The sequence below is a fragment of the Halyomorpha halys genome, unplaced genomic scaffold (genome assembly GCF_000696795.3).
Source record: "Halyomorpha halys isolate HHAL.00 unplaced genomic scaffold, Hhal_1.1 Scaffold1749.1, whole genome shotgun sequence".
NCBI classification, from domain to species: Eukaryota; Metazoa; Arthropoda; class Insecta; order Hemiptera; family Pentatomidae; genus Halyomorpha; species Halyomorpha halys.
The window spans coordinates 130,599-153,850 of record NW_027113763.1 but is presented as its reverse complement, the minus strand read 5'-3'; the positions used below and the strand labels follow the sequence as shown (position 1 = coordinate 153,850).

Here is a 23,252-nt window from a genome sequence, read left to right as displayed (position 1 = left end):
TCTATGAAGATAAACTTCATAAACTACTTTGTAGTCCTTAAATTAGCTTTAATTTGTGTGCTAATAGACATCTATATGTTGAATGGTTTTTGTGATATAAACTTCTCAAAATAAATTCACTGATCTTTCAGTACATTTTTTATGAAATGTTGCTTTTTAAAAAGTTATATCTCGAATATTATTGAATTTAAATAGCTATATTAGGTTCAATATTTTACCAAATTTACTCTACTTTAAATGATATTCTCTTAAGTTTTCTAGTCTTGTTGGTAGTTTTACAGATATTGAGCTCCGAGTGAAATTTTGTTTTTTTAATGTTTTGAAGCTGCCACCATATTTATTCCCCCTTCCTGTACTTGACAAACTCATCAATTTCGACTAGTAATTATACATAGTTTTCATTAAAGTAATAAAACATTTGGGTAAAATAACTGCCTTTTTTCTCCTCTTGGGCTCTTGTAGTGGTCAGGGCTTACATTGAGTAATTTCCATTTCCATTTTACTTTACTGATAGCCTATTATTGGTAATATTTATACAACCAATGAAACTAACATCAACAACAAATACTTAGTATTCACTTTACTGCCGTATTCTTGTTGTACTTCCCAACAAATTTAAAAATCGAATTATATTCTAATTAGAAAAACAGGTGCTAAGTAAGTAAATGGAACCCTACACTTTCAAAGGCATCTTTTACAGCATCGAGGGAGGAATAGTCCAAATATAACTATGTTGGGGGTCTTTCATTTATTAAAAATAAGTAATAATAATAGGAGAGCCATGAATTTCATTAATAATTCCAGCATGCCAGATTATAAAAATTCGAGAACCACAGCTCCAAAACAATTTTAATGAATGAGAAATTATTAACAGCTAATATAAAGACACGTACAGCAGTAGATTTACAAAGCCCAAATGGATTTTAATAAAACATATATCATTGATACAAATACTGAGAAGAATTCATTTAAATCTGTATTTTGATATGGCAAAATGGAGTGAAAAACGGGTACGCAATTTTATCTGGAAATTTAGCTTATAAAATCTAATTAAAAAAAAAAAGGCAAAACTCCATGTATTTTCAAGTTACTATTTGGAATGAAAGAACTCCATGTACTGAAGTTTGTTGTTTTATAAAACCTCCCTTCTAAAGCTAACACTGATTGCTTAAAAAAAAAAAGCTTCCTTCAAGAAAGTATCTGTACATATTCTGTCCGAAAATAATATTGTTGTTATAGAAAATTTCCTGAAAAATTAAAATATACTTTGTACCTCTAGTCTTAAATTATATAATTATTTCTACTTATAATAATACACAATAAATGTTTTAGGACAAAAAATTACAACAAACTCATATTATTAAATATATTTTTCATACAAACTAAAACCAGAAGGTAAAAATAATAATACAAGTATTATTGGTTTGTTGTTTACAGTTCTAAATTCTTGAGATAGAAGAAACAAAAGTTAATTTTTATTTAGTCAAGTTGTTAAATTCATTGATTGTTTTTTCAATGAAATACTGTGGATTGCTAACAATTTAAGTATCAATCAAAGTTTTAGCAACAAAAATAGAAAAAAGAAAGAAAGATCTTAATGGTATGAGCTTTGAACAATGAAGAGAACCATGTAAGGCAACATTACAGTACTCTCCCTTATCCAGTTTTACCATGATGTCGGATAATGATATAACATGCTTTTTAGGGAAACAAAATAATGAGAAATATATCAAAAGTACTTCATTTTATTTTTATTTAAATACTAATAATATCAAAATAATAAATGGCATTAATTTGAAAATAACTCATTGGTAAAAAATCGTTTTATTTATTTTGTTTCATTTCAGTCATATTCATTAATATGAAAATGTAAAATGTCTATTGTATTTTACCATTTTCGTATTATAGAAGATATAAAAAAGGAAATTGGAGGTGATGAGAGGGGGCTCTCAAATTATCTATATGGAATTCAAAGTACCCTACCCCCTCTGTCCATAACAATATTGAGTCCTTTCAACTTCTTTGTGGTGCCTATGGGTAAATCTAAACAATGCAGAGTCAGGTAAAAAAAAAACAACTAAGATTTATGTACAGTATAGGCAGTCTTCTTAAGATTTAGTTAGAGCTAAACCTGAGGTTGAATGACAGGATGTATCAACAAAAAATTCACTGCATTGGTACTGGAAATTCATTTGTATCTTATTTAACATGTATCAAATACCCACTGGGGAGAGTCATGGTAGTAAGTACAAGCAGTGTAAATTAAACTGCCCTATTCTTAGACTTTAATGGGGTTCTACTCTGCAGCTTGAGTTTCCCATTGATCTAAGGAAAGACATCATTCGGCATCAGAGAATCCTTAAACTCTTCCAAAGATTAAGTTTAAAATAATATCATAATGACCAAGTTAAAGCTGTTTAGGATAACACTATAAGGTGCAAAAATAATAAAAAATATCACTCCCTGTCCTTGGTATTCTGTCCACAGCAACTAAGAACTGACAGGAGTAGGAAATCATAACTTTGCACAATGAATTGAAAATTCCTTCATTGGGCTGTGGCTGTATCCTAGGCAACTATTCCACTTAAACCTGACCTAATACTATCACGAGAGCTTGATAAGTTATAAATGGAAATTTATAGAATACTGGATAAGAGAGAGCTAATTGTTCTCATTGTTTAGAGGAAAAGCAGTTCAACAAATTTTGCTATCAATAAATATTTATAACAACTCATTTTTTAAAAATATTTCATTGGGTTTAAGATAAAATAACAACATATCAAGATAATATAATTAAGAACGATAGACATTATGAAAGATTTGATGGTTTAATTTTCAATTTAATAATATAATTATATATTTAATTAAAATTTTGAATTGAAATTTAGTTATAATTTTGTTCCATTTAGTCAATAAATTTCACTGCATAATGGAAAACAAATATAATTAAAGATGGCCAAACTTTACAAACAATGACAAATAAATATAGACTGAATACTAAAAAATACAATTATGGCTATTGATAACTATGCTTAAATGTATTGAAATATAATACTGTTGGTGGAATTAAATTTTAAACTATTTTATGAAAATTAAATTATCAAATAAACAAGGGGCTGCCCCAGGACAGATAATAGGATTGGGAAGTTAACTTAAAATCTAAGATAATAATATGACATTAAAAGCAAAATTATTCTCACTAATGGATGTTAATACAGTTTGGATAATCTGGATTGTTATATCTAGTGACATTTACAAAGATTAATTTAGCAGTTACTAATAAATAATAAAGGACGAGTTTCCATTTACAATTAAAATTAAATAATTAGATACCAAGATATTCCAGATAATGGTGAACTTATCTTTTTCTTTGACAAGAAGCAAATATAACGTTATCATTGAAAATAAGAATCTTTTAAAATTTATTATTTTTATTTTAAATATTTACAATCAAATCCACTACAAAATATAACATCAAATTAAAGTTTAATTTGAAATAAAACATCCATTTGTAGTTTGGATCCTTATTCGAAAAACAAAATTATATTAAAAATTCACAGCCTAATGCACATATAAATACAAAGATATAGAATTATAAAAACTCTATCCAATTTTAACAATAAAAAAAAAAGGATCAGAAATTTGGATAAAAAATAAGTTGCTTAAGACAAGAAGTCATAAGAAGCAACATCGTCAAACTGTTGTTGCTGAGAATTCATTTGCTGGCCAGGTTGTGCTTGAGGAAGACCTGCTCGCACCATCTGCTGTTGTCCCATGTTCATCCTATATTGAGGCTGTGGCTACAACAAAATTAGTTATTATCATTTTTAAAAACTTTCATCAATTTCAAAATAAAGATAAATGTGATAGATTTGGTAAATTGAACTTTAAAATATTATTATTAAATTCAACTATTCAATATTTAAAAAAAGTTGAAGTATATTTTAATTATGATGAGAAGATGGTTGGGGCTGTGGTCAATACAAAACACATACAAGTGGAGAGAAATTGCCAACGTTTTGGCCAGAGTTTCTAGCCTTCATCAGGGCTAAGAACAAAGAGCAAGATAACAACTAATGAATACAAAAAAAAAAAAAAAAAACTAAAAGAGAAAATATAAACAGAATGACACAAGTAAATAATTATAATTATACAATATAGAAGTAAAAAATTAGTAAAAATATAGTGATGAAAAAAGTGGAAAATAAAAGCGTTAAATTGAATATGTAAATGGAATAACATAATCAAGAAAATAAAATTTTAAAATTATATAATGCAAAGAAACGAAGAAATATTAATATATTATTATTATTAATAATTAAAAATTAAAATTATGGAAAGAAAGAAAGAAAAAATTACATTAATAAATAAAAGAAAATATATGTAACTGATGAAATATGTAAGTATAACACTAGAATAAAGAAACAAAATATAAGGTTGAGTTAGACAAAAGAAGTGAATAGAAACCATGGCAATTATAATATGTGGTAAATATAACTAATAAAGTGAGTAAGGAGAAATAAGAAGAGAATAGAGAAGGAGAAGGGGTAATAGAAAGATAAGAAAAGAGAATTAGACAAAAACTCACCTACTCCTAGGAGATCACAAATCTAAGTGAGCTCGGTGGCGCGTGCGGTAAGACTGAATTTAAAAATAGGTTGAGATGACGAAATTACTGGAAGGCGAGAATACGTTTTAACCAAAGTTATTTGGATGGGTAAAAATAAGAAATAGAACATATTGAAAAACTTTTATTTGAAAGAGGAAAATGTATGAGAGGGTAACGACAAATGATTATAGAAAATGTTTAAAATGTTAACAAATAACGAATAAAGATGACGAAGTTACCGGAAGGTAAGAATACGTTACAAGTTATTTTGGGTGGGTAAAAATAAGAAATAGAACATATTAGAAAAACTTTTACTTGAAAGAGGACAACGCATAAGAAGGTGACGGTTGTTATCAAATGGTTATAGAAAAGGTTAAAATTTTCTCTATTTATTTCTCCTTACCCACCTTATTAGTTATATTTTAGGTGAATTATAGGCCCACTACATCATGATTGAACAAATGAGTGAATGAAGTTGTTACATTACAAATATAAGAATCCGAGGCCAATTGAATTTAATGATTATTCCTACAAGCAAAATTAATTGCTATATAGAAAGAAATATTTAAAATCTCTATTTTGGTTAGCAGTTGTTAAATAGGTCTAAGGCAGATTAAAGAAGTAGAATAATACAGCTTTTTCTATAAATATGTTTATAATCTTTATTATACATAAGGATGATTGACAATATATGAATTTGAAAGGGATGGTCAGGATCGCAACCAGGAAGAAATAAAGAATAGTTTTCAACTATTTATTTATTCCCAACCCAAAATGTAGGTCTATCATGGCTAAAAATAAAATGGAACAAAGAAAGTAAAGTGAATGTAAAAATAAAAAAGATGTAAAGGTAGAGAAACAAAATATAAGGTTGAGTTAGACAAAAGAAGTGAATAGAAACCATGACAATAATAATATGTGGTATCTTTATGTATAATAAAGATTATAAACATACTTATAGCAAAAGCTGTATTGTTTCATTTCTTTAACCTGCCTTAGACTTATTTAACAACTGCTAACCAAAATAGCAAAATAAAGATTTTAAATATTTCTTTCTATATAGCAATTAATTTTGCTTGTAGGAATAAATAAACATTAAATTCAATTTGCCTCGGATTCTTATATTTGTAATGTAATAACTTCATTCACTCATTTGTTCAATCATGATTTAGTGGGCCTATAATTCACCTAAAATTATCTTATCAATCCTATCTAGCAGGTTAGATGAATTTAGAGTTTAGGTTAGTAAAAGGTCCATTTTCTCAACTATTTGCTACAGATACAAACTGTTAACAATATGAATAATTCAAATTATTTTGGTTAATCTAACATGCACAGCACTTCACAATGCCTTGGTGAACCAGCCCTATTTAAATTAAAAAAATGAACAAACTTAAAGTGATTATTTACCCCTTGGAGTAAATGTCTAAGCTGGTTATTGGAAATAGGGGGCCTCATCATTCGCTGCTGAGCTGTATTGGGCTGCTGCTGAGGAGCCAACCCTCTTACTTGCTGCTGCTGTTGTTGCTGTTGCTGCAGCTGCTGCTGTAACTGAGCTCTTAGCTGTTTCTGTTGCTCCTGCTATAAGATAAAACATTTTTCTTACAAACAAACCGTTATATTGATATGTGAGACAAAAAAACTAACAGAAAGATAATAACTTATGTTTATTATTTAATTTATAAAATTAACAATTAAAATATTTTATTCAATTTGATGAATTTTATCAATAAAGTAGTACTTATTAAATCACACTTAATTTTTTTTTCCTTTTTAATATGAAATGAAAAATTTTAGTGAGGTCAAAAATAAGGATCAGGAATCAGAAATCGTAAACAGCTGTTTGCAAGATTACATGCCAGATCACTTGCTCTGAAATATCAGAATTCCTGGTTAGGATACAGTTGCATTGCTCCTACGCTAAGTCTAAGTAAATTATTTCCACTTGGTTTACAGGCATAACACATTCAAGAAAGAGAATGGCTTCCTCAGAGAGTGAAAATTCATCCAAGCACTAAAAAAAATTAATAATGTTAAACTTAGAATTTTATTACAAATGCAGTACCTCACTCACCAACTCTGGCCTCAATAAGCTTGAGACTGATATAAAAAAGATAAATATAAAAAAAAAAAAAAAAAAAAAAAAAAAAAAAAAAAAAAAAAAAAAAATGGAGAAAAAATAAAACAAATTAGAAACTCACCTCTAACTGCGACTTGAACTGATCTTGAGGTTGGCCAACTTGTTGTAAGCCAACATTTTCTTGCATCTGCTGTAGCTTCATTTGATTCATTATCTAATTAAAGAATATTAATGATAGAATAGTATCTTAATATCAATTGAATAACTAAAAACTATTCCAAAATTATATATACTAGTATGGTATGATTATTTTATGTTTTACTAAGCAACTATTGCAAGAAAATATGCCAAAATCCAAATTTTGATTTTGTGATACATTGTACTTATTTACATTTCTTCAACAGATTTTGAAAAAGTAGAGGAAATTATACGCAAAAAATAAGTATAAGTTTATATGTAGCCGTTTAAGTTAAGTCTTATTGCTTAACTGTTTAATCAAAGTAATATATTTCACTATGGCAAGCTAATTGCTAATTACTAATCCAGTAATTAATGGCTACTTCATTTGTGTGAGTTGATTAGACTGCCTCGATGATATTATATTGTTTATACAAATAGCTACGTTTCTAAACTATTGTTAAACTTCAAATGTATCTGGACGGAGAAGTACTATACTAATTAAAACAACATATAAAAACAATATACTAATTAATGAGGAGTTTAGGATTATGAACCACAATAAAAACATTTAAGTTAATTTGTTATCTTCAAAAGATCTTAAAACTAACTTAAGAAATCAATATTATATGATCGATAAACTTTTATATTATTAATATTATTTGTTTAGGCAGATCTAAACTAAAACTCAAACATTATTGGCTTAGTATACATAAGAGAGAAATAGAATGAGGTTCAAACCATAGATATGATTTTCCTTGAAGATCGGTTAAGCATATTATGTTAAAAAGAATCTCTATATTTTCTCAACTCTCGATTTTGTGATAATCAATTCATTCCATTTAGTTTCCAGTTTAAAAAATTGCTCTAAAATGGAATTCAATTTTAACTCTTTAATAATGAATTGCATAATTAGAAATATAAATAATAAATAGGATTTATATGCTATCCAGGTTTTGTCTACTCCAAGTGCCTACTAGTTTCCAAGCAAAATACGAAGTATAACAGTGATAAGTTAAGGTTTCTGACCAACCAATGCTTATAGATATGCTTTTAATTCCAGGGAGGAATTTTGTAATGTATCTTTGCTTTGAGGAATCATATTTTTAGAAAACATTTTAAGGTTTTGAAAAGTTAGTAATCTGATCTTGCTGATTAGTCTATTGGTTATTAAAGAAACTGAATTTGCCAATTTCAGAGGTTTTGTAAGCCAGTAGTCATATCGTAATGGATAACCATTAATTGTAGATGGAAATCAGCCCTTATGTTAATATCAATATTACAGTGATATAACTAGAAATTAGTGTCATAAATATCTAATAAATAAAGTTCAATGCTTTCCTTCACCTCCCTACTTAAATGAGGAAGAAGAAAAAAAAGTGACAATTGAAGACTAGTAACAAAAGTCTTCAATTGAAATTTAATCTATTTAAGTCTTTCATAATAGTACAAACATTTTTAAATATACTATCTTCGTATTTTGCTTGGAAGCTAGTAGGCAAAACTTGGAGTAGACAAAACCTGGATATAAATCCTATTTATTATTTATATTTCTAATTATGCAATTCATTATTAAAGAGTTAAAATTTAATTCCATTTTAGAGCAATTTTTTAAACTGGAAACTAAATGGAATGAATCGATTATCACAAAATCGAGAGTTGAGAATAAAATAAACGAAATGTAAAGTATAGAATATTTTGGATGATTTGCAGGTGTACCAAGTCTTGATGGTAGATAGTAAATGTAAAAAAAATATTTGGGGGTACCTGCAGTTTATAATTATATTTAGTAACTTTCCGGTTTTTAGCAATAAAGTTTTGGAAAGTTTCTCGATTTTTCAGTTTTTCTCTGGCAGTAAACACCCTGAATTGAATCTCATTCAGAGCCAAAAAGTGTATATACATTGGAATTTGGAAACTTTTACAGCGCCAGCATTGTATGTATGGCTATAGAACATATTTTTATAACTTAATAAAACTGTATTACACCCAATGATATGTTAGTAATGTTATACTGAAAAATTTATATTTTCTGTAATGTAAACAGATATTATATTAATAGAATCACCACCTAACGCATCCTAATTAGGGTTAGTTCAATAAATAGTTAAAATTAAAAATAACAAGACAATAGCATTTACTGACCTGTGAGTAATAATTAGAGGTTACCTCTAATTGGTTTTTATATTGCAGTTCTTGCTGCTGTGCAGCTTCTAGAGTCTGTTGAAGCCTCTGTATTTTGAAAAGATTTTCTTGCCTTGCTTCTACAAGATGTGTATTAAATTGACCTCCCTATAGCAAAAATGTATGTGAAAACATTGCCTATACAATAAAAATAAAGAGCATATTAAAAATAAAAAGGGAGAAAAAGAGTGAAAAGGATCCCGTTTTCAAATTGAGAAAAAATTCTCAAAATCAGAAAAAATTATACAGGTTTCCTACAAAATGATAGTTAAGACAAACAGTCACAGCTTAAGTGATGATTTGATGAAAAAATAACCCTCTATAATAATTAAAATTATTAATTTTTTTAAATAAAACAAATCCTGAGCTTTCTATAATTTTTCTTCTTTTTTTTTAATTGTAATTAAAACAATTCAATTGAAAAAATATACTATTACTCCAAAAATTTCTACAATATTTACTTTAATAATTACTTAAAAGGTTAAAGAAAAAAAATGTACTCTGTTCTTATAATCATTATTTATTATTAAGAACTAAAATAATATTGTAAGATCGTTGATGGACAGCGTGTGATTAAAAAAAGGGAGATGGTCCCGTGTATAGTCAAATAACAACTCAAATAGTACAAAAACTATTTATGAAGAGTCTGTTTCACCTCATTTTGCAGGTGCAAGAGTTAACTAAGGTAGGACAAAAAAATATCTGAAAATCATATAAAAATAATTATAAAATTTACTTTTTATTTCATCTCACTTTTTTCTCTTATTGTTCACAATATTTTTGTATCTTTTATAAGCTCTGCAAAGTGGAGCAAACATTTTTTATCGCACCCAGACCATCTTCCTTTTATTAGATAAAATGATAGTTCTTTTCAAATAAGAAAACTAATGAATGAACAAAGTTAAATTTTTGCATACATTGATCTTATGTTATTTAGAAAAAGGTTATAGATTCTGTTAGTACTCTTTCCTAGTGACACATATATATGAGAAAATGTTGAATTACCTGATTGGAACCTTGTTGTTGATTAGCTTCTCCTTGCATTCCCGTAGCCGAAAGCATAGAACTGGTCTGACCTACTAAAGCTGCTCCTGAAAATCAAAGTATTAAGCATTAAGTTAAGCCTTGTTTCCCAGAAATAAAATTAAGCTGTCATACCAATTGGTTGCTGCTGTTGCTGAGGTTGCTGTTGCTGCAACATAGTACCCAACTGAGCCTGGCTTGTAGGAGGCACCTGAGGCCCAGCTAACCCACCCCCAGGAATGGGCTGTCCAGTTTGAGCTCCGCCCTGAATCCCATAAAGTTAATGAGTGACAGTATTTTTTAACAACTGAATATTTATTAAACCTTTCATTTACACATTATTTTTTACAGGGAACAAGTAACTACAGCGCAGGGCAGTGGTTCCCAAACTTTAACCACTGCAGCACTCTTCGTGGACTACAAAAATTTCACAGCACCCTAGCCAGGCGAAAGATATTTGTGGTATCCTTATCGAGCTAAAAAAAATTTATGGCAATCATCCTTAGAGTGGTTAAATAAGTAGGAAAACAAGGAAAAACAGTGCAAATGCTGGAAAGTACTAAAACATCGTGCCTGATGTGATTTTCATAGGGTGGGTCCGTCACTCCCATGCCTATTTTTTATGAGTGCCACCCATTGGCTGATGGACCTCACAAATGCCCAGGTGGGGGGGGGGGAGATTGTGAGTGAGTATTGTATAATTTTATGCTTGAAAAAATCCAGGATAGGGCCAGGCTCGAACTCACAATCCATAGGTTGGCAGACAGGCACGTTACCATGCTGCTACCGTTACCCCTGAGAGTTATAGTGTAGACGTACTATAATCCTTTAGAAAGCCAAAGATTTTAGAAAACATAATATTTAAACTAGAAATTTGTAGAAGGTAATGGATAATGAACACATAAGTAAAAAATTTGTTCTAACATGATTTTTACGGAGTGGGCCCATGGGAATATTTCCATTTTGCCAATGTGTTAACTGTTGTCATGTCCACATAATTATTAAGTGATAACTTTTTTATTTCACTTAACCTATAACTAAACAAGTAGATAAATATAGGTCAATTTTATTACATTGAATTAGACAAAAGTATAATAGCCTATAATGTTTTAATAACTGATGTGAGGCTGTGAAATTTAAATTTCAGATTGTCCTTGAGAATGGCCAATCAGGCTGAAACATTAGAGTTTTAAGAGAATCAAAGAATGTTGAGACTAAATGAATACATTTTATTAAAATTTATAATAATTATTAATTTTATGAAAAACTTAATCTCAGAAGTTATACAAACGAAGAAACAATTTACTAAATTTAACATGTATTTTAAAAGATATATTTCTAGATTAACCACAAACTAAAGATAGAAACAACTTCTAAACCAATCCAGATTAACTTTAAATTTATATTTCAATGAAGAATGACAAAAAAATTGAAAAAATCAAAGTGAAATTCATTGCTAAAAACTAGTTAAAAAATTATATCAACTACCTGTCTGTTGAGTGCATGTGTTGACTTCTGATGTTGAATGACTTTTCTTAAGCGATCTACAAATGCAACTTGATCATTTGGAATAAAACCAAGATAAGCCCTCTTCTCAGATGTATATAACAGAATCAAAACCTTTATGTCACACTGTGGAGTACTGGTGAAGTGGACACATCCAGCCTAAAAGATTAATCAATTACAATATGATAATCACCACTAAATGCGGATACTTTGTTTTGAATACTTGTAAATACAATTTAACATTGTATATAATTATAATTAGTTCATGCAGTACTACATTTAGTTAGCATTAATTAAATTAGAGAAAGGTTCATTAATAAGTATATATCATATGATAGTTTACTATCATAAATAAATTGTTATTTTCCCTGCTCCTTTGATTTTCATCTCATGGTTAGTATTTTTTGGCAAATATAATAGTATAAGTACCATTGGTTACTTATACTTGCATAGGAGGATTAATTTTATATCTGCCATCACTAACAATACTAATATACAATTAATGCTCTTACATAACCAGTGCTCATGACTTTTGTCAATGACTCCAATGCGTCACAGGCTTGTGGATGAAATAATACTGATTTAGAGTTTTTCAAATATGCACCTCCAATATTACCAATCAGCTGTTTGGGCATTAACTGCATTATCAATTTTTGAGGCCAAGAATCAGCCTTTCTGAAACACCAAGTCATAAGCTTTACTGAAAACGAATATAATCTAAGAACAAATAAATTCAAAATATTTTTATCGAAATTAAAGATACAAATGTCATAGATCAATAATATTCTTAGTTAACATAGTATACAGTCAATTATCATATATTTATAAAAATAAATATATTTTATTCTTACAATTCAGGCTCTCCTCCTTCTTTATAGTTTGTGGAAACTTGACAAGGTACATGTCTCGTCATTTTCTGCGAGTCGCCAGGCGCCTTCTTCTCAAGCCACTCAAGTATACCTTGCCAAATTGTTTGTCTTTCTCTCTGTCCCTGAAACAATAATAATTATTGTGTATGAAATTGTTGACCTTAGTGATATAGGAGATGATACAGAGATGGGAGGAGAGGTGATATAAAATAAAACAAAAATTTGTGCAAAACTATTGTTCTATTTTGTCTGATCTGTAATCGTCACCTCAAAAAATAAATATATAATAGAGATGTTCCATTTATTCATAATTATACTTTTGCAAATAGAAAGATAAGATGAAGTTAATACTACAGGGGAAGAAATGTTTAAACTGTTTCTTTTTCTTTTTTTCTGAAAATGAGGTAATAATTTACTATTATAGATTTTCTATGGTGAACAGGGTGAAGAAATCAAAACAAGGGCAAAACAACTTCTTCTTAGCTTAAAACTGTGTTGGAAAAAAGTGTACAGGAGAGGAATGGATAGTAGTGGAACAGGGGATAAACTTTCCAACCCCTCCCACGAAACGCAGCATGGTGGCATTATGCACCAGCTAACCCGGTTTACTTTGAAAAACTAAAAGTAGATAATTAAAGGAACATAAAAATGAAATAACCACATTACTCAAAATTATATAACATTGCATTCTTATTATAAGCACCTTGTAGCAATATGTACCAACATAATTTAATACTTTTACTTACTCCAGTACAATACTACTCCTTTTTTATTGGATTTTTGTTGATTTCTAATAATGTTAATTCAAGATTCAAATAAAAAATTTCAAATTAATTTTTGTCTACATTGGCATTTTCCAAATTATACAAAATTATTTAACCTCATGGGAATGACCTAATTAAAACATTAACTTAGAGATGTGGAAAGCCTGTACTCTCTATAACAGTAGTCAGTTGTTTATTTCCTGTAAAAAAGTAGTTTGGGCACCTCAAACTCCATTTTCATGCTCTCACACATATTTTTTCAATTTTTTAAAGGTTTGTATCCATTCCACAGTACTTTAAGATAATTCTATCAAAATTTCATTAAGAAAAAGAATTTTAACAACATGTTTATGTTTTAAAAAAATTAGTTTCCTGAAAATTTGAGTTAGAACGTTTTCCCCCTGTAGTCTTTATGATAAAAATGTACATATCACTACTTTGCTGCGTGGCACATCTGACAAAATTAATTTTTTTCATTTTATGTTTGAGGTTTTCCACTGAGTGAACTGTTAACTAAAATTCACATATAACAACTCTACTTTAGGGAAGTCTGAAGGGTCTAGGATTCAGTACTCAATAAGGAAGTTCTGTTTTTAACCCACTGAAGAATCCACTTTACAGAGGTTGAAATGAGGGGGTCCTTCAACTTTACAGTCAATGCACAGTTGGTTTAAGAGATTTAATAATAATTTGCTAAAAATAGACTTAAACCTAATCCTAGAGTTAATAAACTTGTGCCTAACCCACAATGCTACCCCATTAACAAAAAATAAATCAATAAGGCTTAAGAATATCTTGGAAGGCAAAAAATATTTAACTTTCAAACTAAACCTGGTATCTAGATGAAAAAGTTGACCAAAATGTAATTTCTTATATGAACTTTAAGTAGTTATTTAAAAAAAAAAAAAGAAAAAAAAAGAGAGAAGGAATTTAGTATAATAAAGACAATAAATTTACAACTGAATTTCAGCTAAATAGCAAACTAAAAATTGGGTCCTTTGGTCCGACCTACTTGACTAAAATCTTTTTAATAAAATGTCTTGTGCCTCAACCAGTAACATTTAAAAAAATCATAGATGGTTCAGTTCAAACTAACCAAAGGTTTAATGGAATATGGTCTGGGTGCGGTCAAAAAAACTCAAATAGTATAATCATTTACTATTTGAGTTTTTTTGACCGCACCCGGACCATATTCCATTCATCTATACACACGGTCAATCAATAATCTTCCAGTATAACCAAAGGTTTGTTCAGGAAAAACAATAAAATTTGGTATTGACTATCTTGATTCCATTCCATAGATAATGCAATGATAGAGAGCTTATCTTAATCAGCCAAAGTTCAGGTTAAGGGATATTGATAGTCAATTTAATCATGAAGTTGGCTAGGGAGAGCGTTAAAGAAAGAAACTACAAGAGTGTAATCTTATTTATAATATATACTGATGTTTCGGTCAAAGTTGGAGACCTTTATTAGGGAGGTGAGCCAAGAATTTGGGATCAAGACGCTTGAAATTTTTTATATAACTCAAATGATTGATTATCTTAAGACAGCTTATGATTTTGAAATTAAATATAATAATAAATTGTATTATACAGTTCAATAATTTCTATTTTTAATAACTTCAAATGATATATAAATGTATTGATTAAACAAGGTTACCTGTTGCTGCGAAGCTTGAGCCTGCTGCATTGGCGCGACAGGCTGCACTTGCATTACACCAGCTTGAGACTGTGATTGTCCCATCAGGCCAGGCTGTAAGTTTGTTTGTTGCATAACTCCAGTTTGTTGGGGCAATAGACCTATAACCAGTGGGTGTTCTGGTCAAATAGAAACAAAATGATAAATTCTTCATTAATAATAATTTTGTCAATCCTCATCAGGAGATAAGGTAGTTTTTTTTTAACTGATTGATAATTGGAAATAATGAAACGGGAGAAAAACTGGTACCACTATAAAAGTAACTGATCAAACCTAACAAAAATTAAATTTTTAAGATTATTTTTATCTAACCAAAATTCTATTACAAAATCCAACCTCAAGAAGTTTCATGAAATATCTGAGGTGTTATATTCTTAAATTAAGAAGGTGAGGAACCGGTTATTAAAGAAACTAATGATGATTAATGGTGAGCAACGCCTCCATGCCGAGGACCTGCAGTGTCAGAATCTCCTTTATAATTGCCTCATAGATGATTGGATTAAAAGTTGAAATTTACAATCAGTACCCCAAAAACATAAATAAATGATTTCCGGAACTTTATTAGAATCAAAATTATTGGTAATTGATTCTTCTTAATAAAATGAATATTAGAATTTATTTAGTTCATTTTTAAATTATAAGCAAAAAAAGGGTAAAAACAAATTATTTTAAATTTGCTATTTTTTATTCTTTGAGAACAGAATTTTAGGTCACAAAGTTGAAATTCAAAATCAGCATACAACAAAAAATTAATGATCTCATTTTCAAACCTTTCTACTGAGATGTCTTTCTTGTCCCTAGTTTACTGGAATACTAACCAGTGTAAATTTTGATGTATTCCGACTTAACCAACTTATTGAGAAACAAAACCTACACTTAGGCTTAGGTAAGTAAAATTTACTACTTACTAATTTAATTAATTTACTAATGCAGCTGGTAGTTAAGTAGCAGTGATAAAAAAAAGTATGCATGAATTATCTTCAGTAAAATAATTATAAATGAAAAATGTAAACTGACACTTTTGTAAGTTATTTTAATTTGTATGTTATTATTTCACTTACTTCAGTCTCATCAATGAATTAATCCCAAAACAGGTTTTGAAATAAGACCACAAATACTTACTGACAAAAACACAATTGAAACGGATGGTGAATAAGTAGATATACACATATTATTGGCATATAACTGTTAACTGATTTATATAGTTAAGTGATACTGGGCCGTGTTTGATTATGCAGTAAATAAAGAAAATTATTAGTCACTAGTCAGTAAAAGTGAAAAAATCATTAAAAATAAAAAGCAAATATTATTTTTAAAATTTAAAACAGGTAAAACCTCAGGTAACATTCAGAGCTATAATTAATTTGTTCCCTTCGATAATTGATCATCTACCGAATAACTATTTTGTGTTTTTTTTTGTTAGTTAATCTTAATTTTACCTTGCTGGTTCTGTGGCATCACATTCGGAGGCTGGGGTTGAACAATTGCCACCTGCTGGCCAATAACTCCTGGTGTTCCAAGGATTCTTTGCATCGGCTGAGCTGCCTGCTGCTGTTGGGGAGGCATTTGAGGTTGTTGAGGAGCTTGAGAATTCAAACCTGTGGCCCCTAAAGTAGTTGTATCTGAAATAAAATTAAAAATGACAATATAATTTAATTTAAAAAATCTCTATACTTTTTTTTTTAATTTAAACTTAACAAAGTACAGTTAACAAATTTGAGAAATTTAAGGTTGAGGCTTTGCCTGTTCTTTTTTACTATGTACATATGTACTTGGTCTTGGAGATGTTAATGACCAGGTTAATATTTGCTGCTGACTCTTCCAAGGCTGTAAAAGCTTCATATATTACTGCAAAAGATCTTCCAATTATGACAATATCATCAGCTAATCCAAATATTTAGGTTACTCAAGTCACAATGGTTCCTGAGGTCTAAATTCTAAAATCCCTTATAGCTTTATTCAAGAGAAATTGAATACCAGACATGCATGCCAGAGCATCTACCTGCATTACACCAGTTGATGATGAAAATCCCTTTGATAGATCTTCCTGCACTCATACGAAACATTCATTGTCTTCAATTGTCATTATAACAAGTTTTGGAGTACATTTATCTCTATCATGGCTTTGGTTTTGTTTACTTCCCCTCAGTATATGGAATCTAATGCTAGTGTTAAGTCAATGAAGATGTGGAGTGAGCAAATTAGGTATTATATAGACATCTCCGGCACATTATACTTACAATAATATTGTAATTAATTATATTAAATTAATTAATTTCATTTGAAAAATGAAGCGAAGTTATGACATGAATGATGGATTTTCCTATTTAAATTTGTTGACACCATTTAAAAACAAAAACATATAAGTATAACAGAACACCTACCTTACCGATCAGTTCCCATTATTGATTGACTCCTTACTGATTGTTCACCCACCTACACCAATTTATTTCCACTTACTTTTCTGCCCTTTACTGTTTACTGTATTCTTATATTTCTGTTGTATCTATTTTTTATTGGTTACTATTTCCGTTTTCCTTAATTGTCTAATACCTTTTTTGTAATTCTTATTAATTTATACTTTTCACTGTGAATCTTAATTTTAGTTGTTTATATATTTTTTTAGCCCAGCAACATGGGGCAAAATGTTGGCTCACATAAAATAGTTTAATTAATATTTGAGTTTTTTTATAATGAGTTGTAATGAAAAATCTTATAAGATTTGCTTGGCCATCAACAAGGCCTCACGGTAATTGTATGTAGGCGTCAAATTAACAAATGAAAAGAGATGAAAATAGTAAAAAGGAAAGAGGGGATGGATGTTGTCGATGAGAGTTTAGAAAATAGAAATAAAATGGAAGAACACACTTTATTCGATGCCAGTTAAGGACAGAATGAGAAATTTGAAACAGTTTGTTCATGGGAAGCCATCTAGAAGAATTTGTACATGAGCTAGGGACATTTATATTAGATTATATTGATAACCTTATTTCAAGAATTGTTAATAGAATAGTTTTAGATTCTTCTTCTGCATTATTATATATGAAATTTTATTTATTTTAAAAACTGACAGCAATATGATTATTATTATTTTAATAGTTTCATTTTTTTTTTTTTTTTTTTTTTTTTATTTGATGCCAACATACAATTACCGTGAGGACTTGTTGATGGCAAAGCAAATTGGAGCAAGAATCCCAAAGTACCCATTCAGAATGGTGTGGGTTTGATTCCTACCTGGAACAGTTAATATTAGCATTGTTCTAAATGGCAGTTCAGAACCTGGCACTGCCAAAGTGTAACCAAGTTCTGGATTGATATACTGCGCATAATCGAGCATTGCCCAGTTCGGGATTGAGTAGAAACTTGGAACGCTTTTTACCACTATCCTCAGACTGCTTAGTCACGAATACAGAAGGTTACTCGTTTTTTATATTATCCTTTATCTTGATTGAGACTGTTTCGTATAAAATTTGTTTTACTTTGTAGGAAAATTTAGTTAAGGCAAATAATTTGAAAACTCTGTCCACAACACAGTGTCTTATAAAAAGTCATTTTTGGGCCAATGACCTGCCCACCCACTCTGAAGGATAAGTAAAAGAGAATGGGAGCATAAATGGACCAATGGGAAGAACGGATATCAGAAGTGGGTAGGAATGAGAAGTAGAGGGGAGAAAAGGAGGAAAAAGAGCAAGAGGTGAGATGAAGACATCAGTTGACAACAGTTGAGAGGGGATTGAAGAACAGTTGAGAGGCAGTCAAGGAGCAGCCGATGAGTTGAGGGCCTCAAAGAGCAGTCTTGAGAGAGACAGGAATCAAAAATCGATTGAAGGGAGTAGGTGGAAGTCACAGATCGCAAAGATTCAGCAGAGGCCGCCGGCAGGCTGCGGAACCAAAGATTCACTCCACCACTACTCCCAAGATTGACAAGCGCACCAAAGTAAGTAAGACCCTTTCCGTTGTAATTTGAATGACAATAATAGAATTAATAAACTTAGAGTCAGCATAAATAACAAAGATCTCAACTGGTACTTATTAATTCCTAATATAATAATTAAAGGATATGGAAACAGATCTACCATGCTCTCTCATAATATTATTTGTGCTAATGTATATATGATTGTAAATATAAAATAATGCAACAAAGACTTTACTTTATAATTAAGAATCCCTACATGGCACCTCATAATAATAGCGTAGTAAATTGATAAACACCGTTGGAGAAGAACTCCAATGATTAATTATAAATATTCAATATTCATATCAAGCATACCATAGCAAGGGGGTCTATGGTATTTAGTACTTGAGTAAAATATTTATATCGCATACATTTCCAGTCGGTTCCCATCTAGAACCGATAGAGATACATAATACAAATATATTAAATACATAGAATATAAATATAAATACATGAATAAATTCAATATAAAATGTGTACGGGGAATCCCTGGTCACCCTTAGAACCTCTGAAGCCCTGTACATGTCAATAATTTTATTTAATTAAATCAAAGCTTAACCTACAAAATATTAACTATGGTAGACATACTGTTAAACTGAGGAGTAATTGATGGAGGTCTGGTTAGTTGTTCAATGAGTGCACTTCCAGGTTGAGTGGGATAATTGGGGGCTCTGGGGACTGACTGGTGCATAGTAGTCAGTCTCCAGGTAGGTCGACCAGGAGCGTAAGCAGGAGGAAAACCTCTGGGGGCTGCTGCTGCTGCAGGTACTCCAGCAACTACAGGAGCTCCCTGGAAAATTAACAGCAATTCAATCAGAAAATGAATGTATTTTACAGAAAATTGATATTGAGTTATCGAGTTTTCTATTATATAGGTGTAAGGATAAAAAATTGTAAACAGATTTCCTTATAAAATATATAATTTTATGGTAAACAGATGTGAAATGAGGCTGTCCTGTCGGCATTATAGATGTCTTCTTAGGAACATGATTAGAATAATGAGGGTAAATTACCCTTACACTCATCCAAACTAGCTCTAAAACGAGCGTATCCAAAGAATTTGGGGAACTGAGTGGCATTTTTACAAATTAATGGTCTGCTAATCTAATGAAAACAACTTGAATATACATTTCTAAATGTCTGAAAACTTTACTGTATACAACCTTTTAATTTATTTCTCAGTTGTGAATCTTATTTTATCTTTATTTTTTAATCACGGGATGAACCAGCCAAATGTGTACTGTGCACGTAAGACCATCCGGCGATCTACAGAGGGTATGAGGTCTATAAAAACTTAAACAAGTAAAGGACCCACAATAGGGTATTAAAAACTCATGAGGAGAAGAATCGCACGGAGGTACTCCCTGAAGTTGGGAATTTCGCCAGTTTTCCAGAATTGCAGAAAAATGTAACTCAACTCAATCAGCAACAACCTTCTGTATCAACCGTCTCAGATCATCACCACCAGGAATACAGAAGACATCAACCATACTTTGAAGTCACAAGGAACCAGCAATATCGACGTCAGGCCCTCCCCAAACCACTCCTTCTCATCCTAATGTTCAAGTAAACAACCCACCCCAAATACCTTTGGATCTCCAAAGTACTATAAAACTGCTAACCACCCTCCTCACTAGAATCCTGACCGAAATTCCTTTCAATCTCCCACGATGAGTGCAAAGCCCCTAATTATTCTTTTGTGGAACGCTAATGCACTAAACAACCACTGTGAAAAACTCGATATATTTCTCCACAACAAACACATAGATAGTGCCTTGTGGACAGAAACTCACTTTACTTAAGATCACATTTCTACATTACATTTGAGCTTCATTCGTAAGCCCTCTCCTCCTGTTACCTATCATGGGCAAAAGCCTTAAGAAACGCCTGTCCTTGATTCCAACCACATAATCTCAGACACCAGTTCAGATTCCGAACATCCCACTCCACTATTCAGCAATGCCAATGTGTGGTTGATGTCTTGTATTCATTGGAGCGTGGAATATACTGCTCGGGAGTCTTGCTTGATGTAGAACAGGCTTTTAATTGTGTCTGGCACCCAGGACTGCTATACAAGAGCCATAAAGCCTTGTCTATGTGTAGGTACAGGAAAAATAGAGAACTGTATAATAAATATAGAGAGACTTGAACATCTCGTCCAGCATCACTATCAAGAGACTAAAATGATTTTGCCACCTAATGAGAATGGAGGACAATAGAATGCCAAAGACACCTTAAGAATCTATACCAGAAGGAAATAGAAGAAAAGGGAGCACCAAAGGCTGCTGGAGAGATTACTAGAGAGTGATGCATGTAAGCGATAGAGAAAAAATGGAAGCCAGAATTAGAAAAAATCAGGGGCTACGAATTGTTATCCAGTTGAACTAGGAAAATAAGAAGGGATTATATGAACAAGAGTGAGAAAAGATATGAGAGAAATTAAAGTTACACAATCTTACAACCATTCGAATTTAACTTTCAAGAGTCTCTGGGTTTTTCCAGCTGTAACTTTCATTTTGAAGTATAGAGTTCCACATTCAAGTAAAAGTTTATGTATAAACATACCACCAAACTGAGTTGACGTTGAAATATCAAGATTTCCAATTTAATGAGGTACAAAGTTTTGAATCTGTTATATAAACATGAATTAGTTGATTTATACAATAATTTACCTGGCTTATCAGGAGTTCTAAAGTATAATCAATTACCTGAAGTATAGTCGGCGCTGCTTGATTAGGCTGTGGCGGTTGCGGTTGGGCAGGAGTAGACATAGGACTTCCATGAGAAGGAAGTGGACTTGATAGCTGCACATTCAGGTTATGCTGTGCAGCTGCACTTGCACTGGTCGGGCTTACAGGTCGTTCTTTAAGGCTAGGTAAACTAATAAGAATATTTGTATGAACAAGTAAATAATTTATATAAAATATTATATTGTATAACTACCACTAATTTAAGATTAAAACTGGGCCAATTATACCTGAAACCTTTAAGTAAAACTAAATGCCTAGGATCCTTGGCATAGTTCTTTGTCTGAGATGTAGTAAGATCTCCTCCAGCTTTTTCAAAAAGTTTAAACATGAGAGGAATTTTTCTTGGAGATATAATAGATAAGTGAACATTTTTCTGAAAAATAAGGAAATATTACCACAATAGCAATACAATAATATAAATTACAATATAAAAACAATTACTTCGCTAAAAATAGTAGCTAACTGTTCCGCAGTGTTCCCTATATATGACTGATTTTCAATTACAGGCATCATGTAAGGAGGGGAATTACAAATAAGAATACAATGCTTTTGAGGATTTGCTCCATTTTCTCTTCTCAATTGTAAATCGTCCAAACAAACCAAACTCGCAGCAAAACCTTCCGCAACATTTGCATGAGATTCACCTCGCCCTCCAATGAGCCTATGAGCAACAAAAGTATAAGAAATAAATGATATTATCAACAAATGCAATTTTAAGAGTGCTTTATCTTACTCAATCTTTTCAAGAACTTGTAAAACCCTGTGAGGATTAGAATATGGACCATATATATCAGTACAAGAGCTTGGAAGTCTGTCAGCAGCATGATAAATTATGACGCCATACAGGGCACTGGTACTCTGGAAGGAAGGAAAAACATATGTCAAATATAATTCCCATGTTTTTAGATAATAAAATATTTTAGTAACAAATATGTCAGTTAAAGTATAGTAAGCCTGAATTATTTTACTTAAAATAGCACGACTTCCAAAGAAAATATCTCTAAAAACTGAGTGTATAAAATAAACTTTCCAATACCTCACAGACATAGTCCCTCTCTTCCAGTGATCCTTGATTAAAATACCTTTAAAAGATTTTAAATATGAGAATATGAATAATGTTAGAAAGTTCGACCACAATAGTATAGCATGATACTTACTCTAATGTAGGAATTATGTAGTTGGTTTTCATATCATTCAAGTATGCACCATTAATAGCCGTACCTTCTATAATAAAGATAACATCCGCAATCGAACAAATTTCTGAAGTCCCCATGACCATTTTTTTGCTTTATAAATACTAATGTCAATAAGAAAAGAATATGGAAATCATTTCAAAATACAAACAGAAATCATCTACTACCACGAACGGAGAGGCACCCTAAGTCCTCCAGGAGAGGTTATTCTTTTTTCGCCTTATAATCGATAGAGCCTCCATGAATCAATTCTCTTCTAATCCATCTAAGTTTGGCATAATGAATCAATGGAACACGTATATTTAGCTTTAATTTAAACAATAAAACTAAATTATTTTGTATGTTGTACGAGCTAAATGTTTACAAAAGAGACGATGCAAAATTCCCAATAAAAGAAATAATGATTTAAAACTCGATTTAAAATTTTTAAGAACGATATTA

The 23,252-nt window shown here is 30.6% G+C and overlaps 1 protein-coding gene across 2 annotated transcripts; it reads right to left on the bottom strand.

The window, feature by feature from the left end:
- Positions 1-1,352: 1,352 nt before the first annotated feature.
- Positions 1,353-23,153, bottom strand: LOC106690505 (mediator of RNA polymerase II transcription subunit 25). 2 transcript variants are annotated; one of them, XM_014435944.3, is made up of 18 exons: positions 22,776-23,153; positions 22,655-22,700; positions 22,352-22,476; positions 22,060-22,279; positions 21,846-21,991; positions 21,577-21,748; positions 19,457-19,658; positions 16,353-16,535; positions 14,875-15,014; positions 12,431-12,570; positions 12,092-12,254; positions 11,562-11,738; positions 10,209-10,338; positions 10,056-10,141; positions 9,012-9,158; positions 6,811-6,903; positions 6,020-6,190; positions 1,353-3,800 (listed from the first exon to the last, which is right to left on the bottom strand). In XM_014435944.3, exons 1-18 carry the CDS (start codon positions 22,895-22,897, stop codon positions 3,663-3,665), a joined length of 2,601 nt encoding a protein of 866 aa, XP_014291430.1. In that variant the 5' UTR covers positions 22,898-23,153; the 3' UTR covers positions 1,353-3,662. The 2 variants fall into 2 exon arrangements, with proteins under 2 accessions (XP_014291430.1, XP_014291429.1); XM_014435943.3 differs by having other exon boundaries at positions 14,875-15,032; positions 22,776-23,151.
- Between the last annotated feature and the right edge of the window lie 99 nt (positions 23,154-23,252).

Bases quoted from the DNA above. Each gene is read 5' to 3' on its own strand.
- LOC106690505 (XM_014435943.3), bottom strand. From the start codon at position 22,897: ATGGTCATGGGGACTTCAGAAATTTGTTCGATTGCGGATGTTATCTTT. The intron at 15,033-16,352 runs GTAAAATTAAGA...CTATTTGACCAG, and splicing joins GATGCCACAGAACCAGCAAG to AACACCCACTGGTTATAGGT. The intron at 10,142-10,208 runs GTATGACAGCTT...TTTGATTTTCAG, and splicing joins GCAACAGCAGCAACCAATTG to GAGCAGCTTTAGTAGGTCAG.